At 46.5% G+C, this 15,357-nt stretch overlaps 1 protein-coding gene across 21 annotated transcripts in view; it reads left to right on the forward strand.

Annotated features, from left to right (window-relative positions):
* The window catches only part of NPHP4 (nephrocystin 4), a 126,707-nt gene that overhangs the window by 49,550 nt on the left and 61,800 nt on the right, over positions 1–15,357 (forward strand). For 20 of the 21 annotated variants that reach the window (XR_010125337.1, XM_063659931.1, XM_063659966.1 and 17 more), the window contains one exon: positions 11,497–11,679. Coding sequence is in view for 19 of the 21 variants with exons in the window: in XM_063659931.1 (XP_063516001.1) it covers positions 11,497–11,679 (183 nt within the window). In the remaining 2 variants the exon portion in view is untranslated. Of the gene's footprint in view, positions 1–11,496; positions 11,680–15,357 lie in introns of those variants that run through there. The other variant, XM_063659991.1, reaches the window with a different exon arrangement.

Below are 15,357 nucleotides of genomic sequence, written 5' to 3' on the forward strand. Positions count from 1 at the left end.
GGCTAATTTTTGTATTTTTAGTGGAGACGGGGTTTTCCCACGTTGGCCAGGCAGGTCTCAGACTCCTGACCTCAAGTGATCTGCCCTCCTTGGCCTCCCAAAGTGCTCAGGTTCCAGATGTGAGCCACTGCACCAGGCCAGTCATTGGTACTTTCTGATGTGCTGGTCGATTGTAACTGGGAGTACTGGATTCCACTTTACTGTCATCAAGTGCACTTGCCTGGGTGAAATCTGGAATGGAAATGTTGCAGTGTGTGAAATGACCTTCCACACAAAAATTGCTTCCTGTGCGGAACCATTGGAAGTGGGTTAAGCATCCAGCGGGTGAAACTGGAATTGAGCGGGACATGAGAGGAGAAAGGCACAATGGCAGGGCTGTCTTTGACGGTGGCTATGGTAGAGGAGCCCAGCGCTCTCCTCGGAAGGCCCAGGGCGAGCCGTGGCAGGGCCCTCCCACCTCAGCTACCCCATCTGCAGCAGCGTCTCCCGGAGCAGCCTTCTTCAGCTGGGTGGGGATTTTTTCAGTGTGGTCATGCCTTCCGGCTGCAGCGTCCTCCTCCTTGTCTTTGGTGAGGACCCTGCGCGGTGGAAGCTGTAAGCACAGCTGAAAACAGGCTGGCTGGTGCGATGAGCCCCACAGACCTTCCCCAGCTGCCAGCCTCCTGGACAATCTGCTTCTTCTATATCCTCTCCCACAACCTGTTTTGAGTTATTCTGGAACAAATTCCAGGCATCATTTTATTTCATCTGTAAACCTTTTGGCGTGTACATTTTGTTTTTTTTTAAAACTTTTTTATTATGGGAAATTTCAAAGCTAACGGTGGAGAAGCATGTGGTGCGCTCCCTGCACCCACCTCCAACCCCTGATTTATCGCTCATGTCTCATCTCTTTCTCCCGTCCCGTTCCACCCGGGCTATTGGAGACTGCATCCTAGACATTGCATCCTTTCATCTACAGATGGCTCGCCATATCTTTCTGAAAGACAGGGCTCTGGAGTGTCACTGTGAACATCATCATCACACCTAACCTTGACTGCATTTCTCAGTATCATCAAACATCCAGTCAGCCTGGGTGTACATTTTTTAAGTATTTTACTTAATCAGAAACGGACAAACCCCAGCAGTGTACTTTTCCTTGGAAAGTGACTTGTGACAGCCGTCTTCCTGCATGAGCTGGGTGGCCTGTCTGTTGTTCCCTGGCAGTGGCTTCCTCATGTTGCCTTTGACTGGAGGACCTGCTCTCCCTGTGGCCCTGCTGCCTTCATCACACGTTCCTAATGCTGGGAGAACCAAAATGCACCAGGCTTTTGGCAGTTGCTTCACTTGGCCTCATGCATCAGATCAGGAGGCAGAAGCTGTGGTGTGTAGGGGCCCTTTGTGGAAGGGTTCATCTGTGAATGGGACGCACAGACAAGGAGGAGGCTACCTGGGCGGGTGAGAACACGGGACAAATACTGTGTTCAGGGCACACCCAGGCACCGGAGTCTGCATGTATTCTTTTGGTCCTGAGTATTTTGTAGTCATTGGAAACAAACTAGGAAGAAAAGTTTTGCGAAGACACACTCACTGACTTTAATCTGCTGTTAATTTTTTTGCATTTTTTAGTTAACCAAAGCATCTAAAACCTTTCCCCTGTAATTTATGTTTGGGTTAGCTGTGAAGAAGCTAAAGAAACTACCAAAGAAGTAGTCCCTCCTGTCCAGACCACTTTCTTCCCAGGATCCTGGGGACAGTGCAGTCTCATTTGACTGCCACAGCAGTGCCTCTTTTGAAATGCCTTATGCATGCAAGTGTGGGCTCCAGAAATGTTTGCTGACTGAATGAGTGATGGAGCAAACTCCCTATAACATGAGCATGAAATGCAACAGGGGCAAACCTGCAAAAATCACAAGATCCAGTGTCTTGGCTGTGTTTCGTGTCTGAATAAGCGGCATCCTCCTGGGCCTCTGGGGTGAATACAGTCCTTTTCTGTGGGTCACATGACAAAATAACCCTCTCCCCAAATCTCTAAGGGGTGAAGATCTGACTGATTTATTGTTTATGTATTAACTGATATTCTTGGAACAAAATCAATGGCCCATGTTCCAGGGTCTGTTGAACTGATCCATGCGTGTCCCTGATGGTCTTTCCTCCAGTACCGTGTCAAGTTCAGGATCATGTCTTGTGTCTGGTTTCTGTGTCTCTTTGGCCTCCTTAATTCTTTAACAGTTCCTCAGCATTTTTTTTTTGTCATTTATGATTTTATTTTTAATATTTTAGTCTCCCTTCTTTTTTTTTTTTTTTTGAGATGGAGTCTCGCTCTGTCGCTTAGGCTGGAGTGCAGTGGCGCGACCTCGGCTCACTGCAACCTCCGCCTCCTGAGTTCAAGTGATTCTCCTCCCTCAGCCTCCTGAGTAGCTGGGACTACAGGCGCCTGCCACCATGCCCGGCTAATTTTTTGTATTTTTAGTAGAGACGGGGTTTTACCATGTTAGCCAGGATGGTCTTGATATCCTGACCTTGTGATCCACCCGCCTTGGCCTTCCAAAGTGCTGGGATTACAGGCATGAGCCACTGTGCATGGCCTAGTCTCCCTTCTTTAAAAAAATTTTAACGTGTACGTTCCTTGGGTTCATCTGATGCTTCCTCATAGTTGTTAGAGTCAGGTTGTGCCTTTCCGGCAGCGGTCTGTGTGAGCAATGGGCTGTCCTTGGGTCCCACATCCAGACGTGCACGTGTTCATTGTGGGCGAGGTTGGTTGTGGTGATCTTTGGTGATATCTCCACTGCAGAGTTACCTTTTTTCCTCTGTGCAGCTAATAAGTGATCTGTGGGGAGACTCTGAGACCACGTGGGTATCTGCTCCTCATCCGATTGTCCCCCTTGGGTTGGCGTCGTTTATGCTTCCTGCAGGAGGAGGAGCCCCAGCCCAGCTTTCCCACAGGCCTGCAGCTGGCACGGCACCTCCCGTCCGCAGGGCCCCCCCTCTCCTTACTGGTGGATAGATGGTTGACTTGTCCATCAAGCACACATGGGTGTGGACTCAGGGATCCCTGTTTTCAAAGTCACTGCTTCTGATTATTTTGGTACAAATTGTCCCAGATTTGGCTGGATGGAGTCCTTGAGGCTGGCCCCTGTGTCCTATGGCATCCTCCGTCCTGTTTTGTGTTTGAGTACTTTCTGGCTTCACAAGATGCTTCAGGCTCATCCTCATCTCTACTTATTTTGCCCATTTTTCTATAGAGTTTTTGCATTTTTCATCAAATGTTAAAAGTTCTTTGTATATTAAGGATATTTGCTCTTTATCTGTGATAAATAGTGCAGATATTTTCTCCTCATTTTGTCATTTGTCTTTTTATTTTTTTCTGGCTGTGTAAACATTAAAACATCTTTTAATGTAGTCAGATATATAAGTTCTTTCTTTTATTGTATCTGGATTTTGAGTCAGGGAAAAAGCCTTTCTTCGTTCCCCTGTCATAGAGGAATTCACCCATATTTTCTCCTCGTGCAATGTTTCTCCTGCCCTTTTTTTTTTTTTTTTTTTGTCTAGATCTCTTGTTTGTGGTGTGAGGGATGGATCTGATTTTATCTTTTCCCAGTGGCCATCTGGTCCTACTACCACTTACTCAGAAGTCCCCCTTTGCCATAGTGACTTAATGTGCTGTCTTTATCACATACTCTGTCTTTATGGATAGTGCATCTGTTTTTGGACTTTTACTCTATTTCATGGGCTGCCCTGTCTGTTAATGTACCATGGCCGTACTGTTTTAATTTTGGAGGCTCTGTTGTGTGTTTTAGTATTTGGTGTAAGGCAAGTTCAGCCTTATGGTTCTTCTTTTCCTTGCTTTTCTAGCTTTTCTTGCATGTTTATTTTCTAGATGAACTTTTGTATCAAGAGGTCTAGCTCCAAAAAATGCTGATTGGCATTTTAAAAATTGGGATTACAGTAAATTTATGATTGAATTTAGAGAGAATTTTACATCTCAAGGATGTTTAGTTGCCCTAACCAAGAACAGGATGTCTTTCCATTTGTTCAAGTCTATTTTTGTGTCTTTCAGGAATGATTTAAAAAATGGTTTTAAAATGTAGATTTTTAACAATTCTTATTAAATTTTTTCATGGGTATTTAATTTTTTGTGCTGCTGTTGTAAATGGGATGTTTTCTTTCATTATATTGTCTGAATTAGCACTGTTTTTGTTTTTGTAGACAGTCATTATTATTTAAGCAGTTTTACTAGCATTTTATATAGCTCTTATTATATGCCGCATGCTGTCTTTAAAATAAAGCTTTGTATTTTGAGGTAATTATAGATTCATATTGCAGTTATGAAGAGTAAAGTGGGGAGATTTGTGTCCCCTTTCCCTGGTTGCTCCTGTCTGAGTCTGGTTTTTGCTGCTGTAACTGAATACCACAGACTGGGTCATTTATAGTGAATAGAATTTATTGGCTCATGCGTGGTTCTGGAGGATGGGGAGTCCAAGATCGAGGTGCCAGCATCTTGTGAGGGCCTTCTTGTTGTGTCACTCCCTAGCGAAAGGGCAAAGAGAGGGTGAGAGAGAGAAAGGGGGGCTGAACTCATCCTTGTATAAGAGGCCCATTCCCTAGACAATGGCATTCGTCCATTCACTCCACCGCCATGGCCTCACCACCTCTCATGAGGCCCCACCTCCCAACCCTGGTTTGTTGGGGATTAAATTTCCAACACATGCCTTTTGGGGGACATGTTAAAATTATAGCACCCCAAATGTTACACTATCTTTTGATGAGCGGTAGTTCTGATTTTAAGTCTAGCTGGCCTACTTTTTCTTGCATGTGGGATGCTTTCTGCCTGTTCCAGGGCAGGCAGCTCTTCTCCATCCCTCTGCTGGCCCCACCTCATCCTCTGTTGTCCTCTTCCCTCCTTCTGTGCCCCGGGGGCCTGGTGGGGGTGTGACTGTGGACAGCGTTGGGCTAACTTCTTTCCCTGCTGGTGGCCTGTAATGAAAGAAAGTTTCCTGCTCCCAAGTTCCCTAAATCCGAGCTCATAGACACGCGGTCTCACAGCAGGTCTGGGGCCAGCCTCACGTGAACCCCTTCCCTGGTGTAGTCACTGGCATGGGGGAATGGGGTTTCCTGTTGCCCTACTGTGTGGTTGAGGTGGGGGTTGCTTCCTGGAGCCAGACCTTGTGGAAGGGCAGTGCCCACTGCAATGGATGCTGGGCCCTGAATCTGAGCCCAGTGTTCATTGGCTCTGTGAGACCCAGTGAGGGCAGGGAGGGAAGTGGAGCTGGGGTGAGAAGTAGAGGCCCTGCAGGGCCCACATGCCAGCCGCCGGGCCTCAGACTAGGCTCAGGTGGCGGAGAGCTGCACACCTGCCCAAACTAGGCCCTGCAGTGCCCACGTGCCAGCCGCTGGGCCCCAGACTTGCTCCAGAGGGCGGGGAGCTTCACACCTGCCCAACCCAGGCCATGGCTCCAAATGAGTGACAGTTTTGCAGTTGCTTCTTTTAGTCATTGTCAAGTTGATGCTTGTTTTGCAAAGGACCAAGGCTTTATGAACCCATTACCCTGTGTGAAGAGTTCCACCAGGTTATGGAAATTTCTTTAAAACCATACCGCAGTTTTTTTGTTATTCATGTGTATTTTTAAAAATAATTACTGCACTCAGTAGAATAAAATGAAAACGTTGCCTGTTAGCCCTTTTCCAGTTTGCCCCGAGAATACTGGGGGCACTTGTGGCCGCAATGTTTATCCTGCGGCAGCTTTGCCGTGAAGCATCTCACTTTTATTATTATTTTCGCATTGCTCCAGTATATTGACTTTGGAAACAAAAGACATCATTCTATTTATAGCATTATGTTTTTAGTAGTGGTATTTCCATATACAAGGTACAGTAATTTTCCATCAATGAAAATGTCAAATTCTAGAAAATGTAGCATTCCTACACGTGGTGTTAACATCGTTCTCTAACAGTTGTTGGCTGAAGATTCGTTTGATGAATCCTATTTTTCCAAAATAGACGATTCTGATGATTCAGACGATTCTGATGTTAGTTCTGTTTAGAAATAATTCCAAGAACAGTTTTTATATTTTATTTTCACATTGAAAATCAGTCAGATTTGCTTCAGCCTCAAAGAGCACGTTTATGTAAAATTAAATCGGTGCTGGCGGCCAGCTGCGCTTTGTTTTCCTAAATGGGAAAAGGGTTAAAATTCACTCTGCTTTTAAATGATAGCGCACGGCCTGTGTCATAGAGAGTCGGAGGAGATGACTTCAACTGCCTGTGGTTAGGGTTCCTTTCCCCCAGGAGTGTGTGGGAGCCACTGCCGGGTTTGCTGTCTGTCTCGTTTGGACTCAGTTCTGCATGTACTGGATCTGATTTGAGGACTGAGTAACTTCTGGTTGATGGCATCTGCTTGTGAACCTCCGTTGTTGCTGGCAGTGGCTGTGCCGCTGTTGTGACCTCTGGGCTCCTGGTTCTTCCTGCTGCTCAGCCAGGAGGTAGAGGTGCCAACGCCAGCCTGGCTGCCTGCCACCCCCAGCTCTTCACCTGGTGGGGCTCAGTCTCTCAGGCCTTGTGAAGTTCGCCTCGAGGACCAAGAGCCCCGTGTCCTTCAGGGAGAATGCCGGCCAGCGAGCGAGCCATCGGGAAGGACTTGCCTTCAGCCCGTGGCCTGAGCTCTGAGTTCCGGAGCCACCTGCCGCCTGTGTGCCCCACCCGTCATGCTGCTGGGGGACACCTGGGGGACACCTGGCTCCACCTCCAAGGATGCTCCTGGGTCTGTGCCACCTGCCGTGTGCGGCTGGTTGCTCTGTTTCCTACGCCTGTATGGTGGTCATTTCACAGGGTGGGAGCTGGTGCACAGGGTGGATGGTGCCTGCGAGGGGTCAGCCCTGTCCCTGCTGTGGCTCTCACACCACATGAGTGTGACTGCGTGTGTTCCCAGCCCAGGGCCTGAGCTGCTTTCTTCACACTTATCTTAGGCCTCCCTGTCTCCTTCGTCCGCATAATTATAGACCTACATTTCTCTTTTTTCTTTCTGTCCTCTGTGATTTGTGTGATACTAGGAATATTCAGAGATGTTTTGACACAGTAGTTTGTGTTTTTAAAATTTGTCCTCAGCCAGGTGCCACATGTCACCTCCATTGATGTGGCGGTTCCCCTGGGCCCAGCTCTCTATCTGGATAAGGCCTTGAGGCAGTGGAGCGTGAGTGCGCTGCTTGGCGGGGACCCCACCCTGTCATTACCCAGAGAGCGGCTGCCATCCCCTTCACTGTGCATTCCCAGTCCCTGGGGCTGGAGGTCCCAGCAGAACTGGGCCCAGGGCCAGAGGCCGGGTGCCTAGGCAAGAGTGAAAAGGTCTCACTGAAAATCTAAAGAAAATGAAGCTCGTGAAGTAATGTGACGTTTTTACCTTCGTCTAAGTAAGTTCGGGTTGATCTGAGGACAGAAGCCATCAAGGGCCTGTGTGACTTTCCAGTGCTTCTGTAACAAAGCGTCACACCCTCCACAGCTCAAAGCAGCGGAAATGTGCGCTCTCACAGCTCTGAGGCCACAGGTCCACAATCTGCTCTGCTGGCAAACCCCAGGTATGGTAGGACTAAGTTTCTCCCCAGGAAACCCCAGGTGTGGTGGGGCCCAGCTCCTCCCCAGGAAACCCCAGGTGTGACAGGGCCAAGATCCTCCTCAGGCAAAGCCCAGGTGTGGCGGGCCGAGCTCCTTCCGAGGAAACCCCAGGTGTGGCAGGACTGAGTTCCTCGGGAGGTTCTGTGGGATGGGGCTTCCCTGCCTCTTGTGGGTTTTGGGGCTCCTAGCTGTCCTTGGCTTGTGGCCACATCACTCTGTTCTCCTCCCCTTCATCACGTGGCCTCTGCTCTGTGTCTCCCTCTGTGTCTGTCTCTCTCTCCCCTGCTCCTACAGGGATGCTTGCCATTGGAGTTAGGGCCAGTCTAGATAATGAAGGATTATCTCATCCCACAACACTGTAACTAATCACATCCGCAAAGACCTTTGTTTCCAATAAAGCACAGCCACAGGTTCCGGGGATTAGGCTGAGAGCATCTTTTTGGAGGACACATTGAGCCCGCCACAGGGACTGTGGTTTGTAGCATTTCCAAAGGCCAAGGGCCTGTTTTCTGTGAGCAGCTTTGCGTGGTAAATGCAAGCGTGGCACTTCTGTTCCACAACAAAACCTGACTCATAATCCAAGTGTATTCCTCATTTGTCTTTTGTGTATTGTGTATTGTGTATTTTGTCTTTTGTGTATTTGTACTTGTGTATTTTGTGCTGTTATACTTAAAAAGTCTAAATGGGAGCAATTCGGTGTATTTGGGGCTTTTTTTTTTTCTTCAGTTTGTGTGAATTCAAACCCAAGTTGGGCAGGAAAAGAAATGATGAAGTAGTGGATGTCATCTCAAGCACTAGGATCCACTGGCGGTAGGAGCGTGTTAGACTCACTGTGACTCTGCTTGTGCTTGGCCTTCTCTGCAGAGCCAGGTGGTTTTTGGGCAGTTCCTGTCTGCCGGTCCCTCTGTGGGCTGGTAGTGAGCAAGTGTGGGCAAATACATGGCGACTGGCTTCCCACCAGGCCCCCATTAGCCTGTTGAGGTCTCAGAAAGAGTGATCAATAATTCGCTACACAGATTTTTTGTTGTTGTTATTAAAGCTGTTAAACAGAAAAGTGAGGAAAAATGGATGTTTATGTAACTGACAGATACTTTGCACAGAGGAGATCGTCTACTGATGGAGAACCAAAAAGAACTGTGAAATTGGAAAATCAGATATTGGAATCCCCTAAGTGGAAAATTAGAAGTTGTATAGATAGCATGAAAACGTGGATACATATTTTACTTTATTTTGTTTTTGATCCTGTAATAATACACTTCTGTATTTTATGATGATAACTGTTTACAAAAGTAGTCTAGACATTGTTGAATCCTTATAGTGACAAGTTTTCCTAATACATTTATAGTAATTTGATTTTTTTGTTGTTGAGATGGAGTCTCACTCTGTCGCCCAGGCTGGAGTGCAATGGTGTGATCTCGGCTCCCTGCAACCTCCACCTTCTAGGTTCAAGTGATTCTCCTGCCTCAGCCTCCCGAGTAGCTGGGATTACAGGTGCCTGCAACCATACCCAGCTGATTTTTGTATTTTTAGTAAAGATGGGGTTTCACCATGTCAGCCAGGGTGGTCTTGAACTCCTGACCTCAGGTGATCCACCTGCCTCGGCCTCCCAAAGTGCTGGGATTACAGGCGTGAGCCACCGTGCCTGGCTGTAATTTGATTTTTAAAAAGCAGTGGAATTATAATCACCATGTCGTTGGTATGCTATGGTTGCTCAGCACTGTTTTATAATCTGTTGTCAGCTAACTGAACGGGGAACAGGAAGACATTGTGTTTGTATTTGGCAAATGTTGAAAGTGTGGCTTAGAGTAATATGCTTCCATTTCTTACTTTTCTGATTCTTTCTATGTCCTTCCATGGTGTGGGTGTTTTCTCATTGAATTGCCAGGGACCACCCAAATCCCTGCTCATCCTGTGACAGGGGCGTGAATGTGGCAGTATCCTGGCCCATGATCTGGAATTTAGCTGCAGCAAAGGGCTCTGCAGAAGTGGATGGTTTGAAGTCCGATTATGATGGGAAAAGAGATTAATGTGAAACAAGATGCCAATTCTAAATTTTTATTAGGATATAACAGGATGGGATATCATCTGGCAGGAATAGTCTGGAAGAGGCTGACTTGGAAGAAACAAGAACTGTTTTCTTTTCTGTATTCAAACCTGCTTGTGTATGAAGTTGGCTGTGGTTTAGCCCAGTATAGACCATGGGGCCATCTGTGTCCGGATTTTAGAGGCCTTGAGTGCACACATGCGTGCGGGGATCTGTGTGGGACCTGAGTGCAGTCTGGGCAGTTACACTGGTGTGGCTGTTCCTCACTGGCGTGTCTAGCCAAATAAGCAAAGTCCCTTAGGACCCCTGGCCACCACCACTGGAGTCTTGCATCCTCCTTGGCTCCCAGGGCAGCGCAAATTCGTGGATCCCCTGGGCGTCTCTGTTCCTGGTGGATGCTGTGCTCCATCCATCCTAGGCAGGGCATGGGCGTCCATTCGTCACCAAGAGTGGGACGCGTCCTCCTTCTGGGCCACCTCCTCGCTGTGACCATGGCTGCGTTTGTGAAGCCGCCTGGGTTCATGCCCTCAGGCAGCAGTGTTAAGAGGGATGCGCTTGGCTGCCTTAGCCAAGCCTGGGACTGGGAGCAGTGGGGAGCCACCCCATTTTACTTTCGTCACCCCTGAAGGGTGCAGCTGTCTCTGTTAGCTAGGGCCGGGGGGAAAGCCGTAGGAAGTGGAGCACTAGGAAGTGGAGCACTGTGCTCATGGTCCAGTCACCACCTCCTGCTTGGGGGTTGTTTCTCCTGCGCATGGGACACAGAGGCTGGAAGTCCCAGGTGGAAGTGGACAGCTGCCCCTCCTTCCTCCGGGCTGTTCCAGTGGCTCTGGTCTAGGCAGCGCTCCGCAGCACTCACTGGTCAGTGCAGCTGTGATCTTAGGAGTGGAAAGAGCTCTCACTGGGGCTCTTGGTCGGACCCCCTGTTGCCTGTACCCCATGGGCCTCTGGCTAATCGGCTTCCTGGTGACTTAAGTGTGCTCCACCCACCAGGGGAGCCTGCAGAGGATCTGCGGCAGGGCCTTGGTTCAGAGTTGATCACCTCTGGAGTCCTCTTCAACAGGGTGGCTCTGCTGGACTCTGGGGTCCAAAAAAAGACCGGGGTTTAGCTTTAGTCCTACTTCTTTCTAAGTAAATGGATGAAAGTTTGTAATTTTAAAACTCTCTACTCAGTCAAGCCCTGAAACCATGTTTGTGAAAACGACTTTAATGTGGTTGTAACCCAAGGATGTTCATAGTGTCCTCATTCCTTCCATTTGGCCAGCCATAGAGAAGGAGAGAGAAGGAACAATGCCTGGAATTTGACCCGATCCATTTCCCAATTTCATGAAAGCTACAGATATGAAATGTTCTATTGTAAGCTGGAGCTTTGTGGAGAAAATGTGTGCTAATAACGCTGAATTGAATATACGTGTGCATTCTTCGTTATTTTTACCAAGTTTCTAATTAGAAATTCAAAGCGCTGTTCCTAGTATTTTCCTGACGGATTTGAGTTGGTGTTGGCAAGGTGCAGAGTGTTTACAAACCTATGGAAAGATCCTTATGGGAACAGGGGTTCATAAAACAGTGCTGGTCTCTAAGGGGGAAACCATCACTACCTTGGGCCAGAAAAGGAGACTCATGGGTGGGCAGGGGTCCTGGTTGGGTCGGTGGGGTCATGTAACTGAAGACTATCTGTGCCCTACTGTCTGCACTGTGGATGCCATGTCCTCTTCCTGCCCTAGTTGCTTTTATAAAATGCCACTGACGATCCCTGCCCCTTGCTACACTGAGCTCTCGTTGAATTTTACACGTGAAAGCACTGTTGATTTCCCCTCTCCAGGTGACTTCTGTGATAACTCATACACCGATGTGCTTTGTTTTAATTCTAGGCAGCTTCAGTCACCTCTCTGTCCAACCTGGCATGCATGCACATGGTCCGCTGGGCTGTTTGGAACCCCCTGCTGGAAGCTGATTCTGGAAGGGTGACCCTGCCTCTGCAGGGCGGGATCCAGCCCAACCCCTCGCACTGTCTGGTCTACAAGGTACCCTCAGCCAGCCTGAGCTCTGAAGAGGTAAATTATTAGGTATTTCTTATGCATCTCTGGTGAGCTTCTAGCAAGTTCATTCATTTTCAAAAGCAAAAGTTCACAAATATGTTTGCAGATGTTTCATTTACAGAATTCTTTTCATGTCATGGGTATGCCTTTAAAAAGATTAGTATGATGTTTTTATGTAAACCTGGTAAGACCAGTTTTATCATGGGTTTTATCGCTGTTCACATACTGATTTCCTGGGATGACTTGGTGAACCTCCAGCTGTTGTGTACACACTTTGCAGCGAGATTCACCTCTGTTGCGTGCACGTTTGGAGCATTGGAGCTTGGGCCTCATGTGGCCTTTGCCAGTAGGTTTTTTGGTGGATGAGTGCTGAGGTGGGAGCCAGTTCTGGTTTCTAGCCCTGGCTTATCTTTGTGACTTATCACTAATGCCTGTTGGACCTTGGGTGTGTACAAAGGGGTAGGACCACAGCAGAGATTCTCAGGTTTTTTTTTTTTGTTTTTTTGTTTTTTTAAATTCTGAAATGAACTGTTCTCTGCACCCCAATTAAGAAAGCAAAAAAAAGTAGAGCAGAGTGGGTTGAAGTGTGTATGAGGGTCTCCATCCCCAGCCTCCTTGGCTCCATTGGTGGTGTTGAAGGATGGTTAGCGGTGACCCAGGGCACCACAGACAGTGAGAAACCCTGCTCTGGCAGATGGCTGGAGTCCGTTGGGCTCTCCGAGGTGTGGCAGAGTTTCTGCTCGGCTGCACTGTTTGGTCTTCTCTCACGTTCCTAAAACATGTCCGTTTCAGCAGTGCAAGCAGGAGCTTTTTAGTACTCAGGTGCCTCATTTTTCTAAGGTAAAAGGACTGTGCATGTTATTTCAGTTTGTCACCTCTGTGCTGACTCCAGTGACAGTAATGTGTTCAGTGTTGTTATTGATGATTGGGATAATGCTTGGGGGACCTGAATAAGAGAACAGCTGATTGTGCAGCTTTTCTTCCTATAAGGAATGTCTCTCCTGATGGGACCATATTTTGCTGCACTCCCACATGGTCTACTTTGAGCCCTTATTATAAAATTGCTGTTAGAAATCCTGAAGCCATTACCATCTTCCCCTCCCTGCCACTCCCGCGTCCTCCCCTCTCTCCTTGTCTCTTCTCTTCTCTCTCCTCTTCCTTCCCCTCTCCTCCCCTTTGGATAGGTATATAAATAAATATTTCTTCTGTTTACCTTTAGGTCTATCGTGCCACTGTATTGCCCTTAATTTTTAAGTGCATAAACTATATTGGGGCATAAATGTTTTGAAGGTTTACTATCTTAAGGACACAAATGTATCAAGTTCTGCCATTTTCCACAAGGAGTACCACTTCCAAATCAGGAGTTTTTGACCTCAGCTCTGTTGACATTTGGGCCAGAGAATTCTTGGTGTGAGGCCATCCTGTGCACTAGGGGATGCTGAGCAGTGTTCCCGGCCTCTGTTCACTGGGTGCCAGCAGGATCCCCCCATCTGTGAGAGCCCTGAATGTCCACAGACAGTGCCAGATGTTTCCTGGGGGGTAAAATTGCCCCCAGTTGAGGGCCATTACTCTACAGTGATTTAATTAACCAAAGCGGTGAACTAACCATGGTCACAAACTTGACTCACTTTCCTGCACTGCGAAGGCACTCCTCTGCTTCTGCCTGTATTTCCTGCATAGTGGTGCCAGTCCCTCTCAAGTCAGGTCAGTTGGAAACCTAGGTGTGCCTGTGTCTGCCACTGCACCAGCCTCTTCTTTATCTCATTCAGTCATTCATCACTCAGTGAACTTTTATTGAGCACCTACATATACTCGAAGAAAAAACATCCCTGATCCCATGACTGTTGAGTAGGAGTGGCAGATGTTAATCAAAGAAAAGTAGAAATAGAATTCAAAGCCCATAACTTTGGGGTAGTTAGATTTTAGAGTTTATGTTGTTTTGATTATTTCACCATTATTTACTATGAAATGAAGTCATGTGTCATCATGATTGTTTACTTTCTTAAACAACTCCTGCCCTTTTCCCTTGAGCAAATAATTGTCTCCCTCTTTTTTTTTTTTAAATTGATATCTCCAAAGGCAGCCACTTTCAACTCTTAGCTGTGACTTATGGTCTTTACCTGTGTTTTCTAAATAATAGGATTCTACTGCTATTTCTTAATTTACAATTTTAGCCATTATATACTGAATTCTCATAATGACAGATGAAAATTTTAGCTCTTTTATACATTCCTGCCCATCTTTAAAGCACTCTGTCTTCCTACTGCTTGGCCTTGGATTCAGGCACTGTTGCAGGGGGCAGCAGAGCTGGTTGGAGGATTGAAATGGGGCTCTACTGGAAAATACTAGAGAGATCTCTAAGAGAGGAGCTGGGGAAGCAGCCCTGTAAGGTTGTTTACAAAACCCTGGGTTCACCCTGAAGCTGCACATGTGTGGGTCTGACCCTGAATGGCATACCAAAGACTTTTGAGACTGTGGGGTTGACTGCTTCCCAGTCCCAGGGCTGCCTGCTGGGTGGAGCCACATGCACAAGAGATCCAAAGAACACTGCACAGGTTTTGAAAATGGAACTGACATTGAAACCACAGCCCGCAGGATGCTGGTCAGAAACTGTGTCCTGAACTCAACTAGGTCAATTCCTACCTAAATAAAAATACCGGCATTCTTCACAGGATTTAAATGAGACTCTATAATCTAATGTTCAAAGTGTCTGTGATATGCTCTAAGATTAATTGTCATACAAAGAACCTGGAAAATACAGCTTGTAGAGAAAAGACATTTAACAGACACCAACATTGAGATGGCACAAATGTTAGAATTGTCAGACAGAAAATTTAAAGCAGCCATAATAAAGATGCTCTAGTAAATAAGAGCAAACACTCTGGAAATAAATGGGAAGGTAGGCTGTCTCAGTAAAGAGATGGAAGATATAAAGAACAATCAATCAAATGAAAATTTTAGAACTGAAAAACAAAATAACCAAAGTAAAAAACTACTAGATGGCCTAACAGCAGAATGGAGATGACAAAAGAGTTAGTGAACTTGAAGATAAACCAATAGCAATTTATTCACCCTGAGCCACAGAGAAGATGATTGGAAGACAAGGGGCAAAGCCTTAGCATTGACCTGTAGGTCCCTACCAAAAAGGCTAGCTAGCACCCAGTCCTGGTAGAGGAGACTATGGTGTAGAAAAAAGTACTTGAAAAAATATTGGCTGAAAACTTCCCCAATTTGGCAAAAGACATAAATCTGCAGATCCAAGTTCAGTGAACCCCAGGGATAAATGTGAGGAAATCTACACCCAGATAAATCATACGCAAACTGCTAAAAACTAAAGACGGAGAAGATTCTTAAAAACAGCTATAGAAAAATGACACATTACTTACAGAGAAATAATAATTTGACTGACTGTGGATTCCTCATCAGAAACCATGCTGACCAGAAGAAAAGTGGGACATTTTAAAAGTGCTAACAGAAAGACCTTGGAACTCAGAATTCTATGTCCAGTTAAAAAAAAGTTAAAAAAAACAGAACAAAGATGTGAAATGAGGACATTCTCAGATGAACTGAAAGTAAGAGCATTCATTGGTAGCAGATACTTTGCTTAAAGAATTGCTAAAAGAATTTCTTCAGACAGAGGGGAAATGATACCAGATAGAAATTTGGGACATCAAGAATGAAGAAAGAACAACA

Source organism: Pongo pygmaeus, chromosome 1, assembly GCF_028885625.2.
Source record: "Pongo pygmaeus isolate AG05252 chromosome 1, NHGRI_mPonPyg2-v2.0_pri, whole genome shotgun sequence".
In the NCBI taxonomy this organism is placed as follows: domain Eukaryota; kingdom Metazoa; phylum Chordata; class Mammalia; order Primates; family Hominidae; genus Pongo; species Pongo pygmaeus.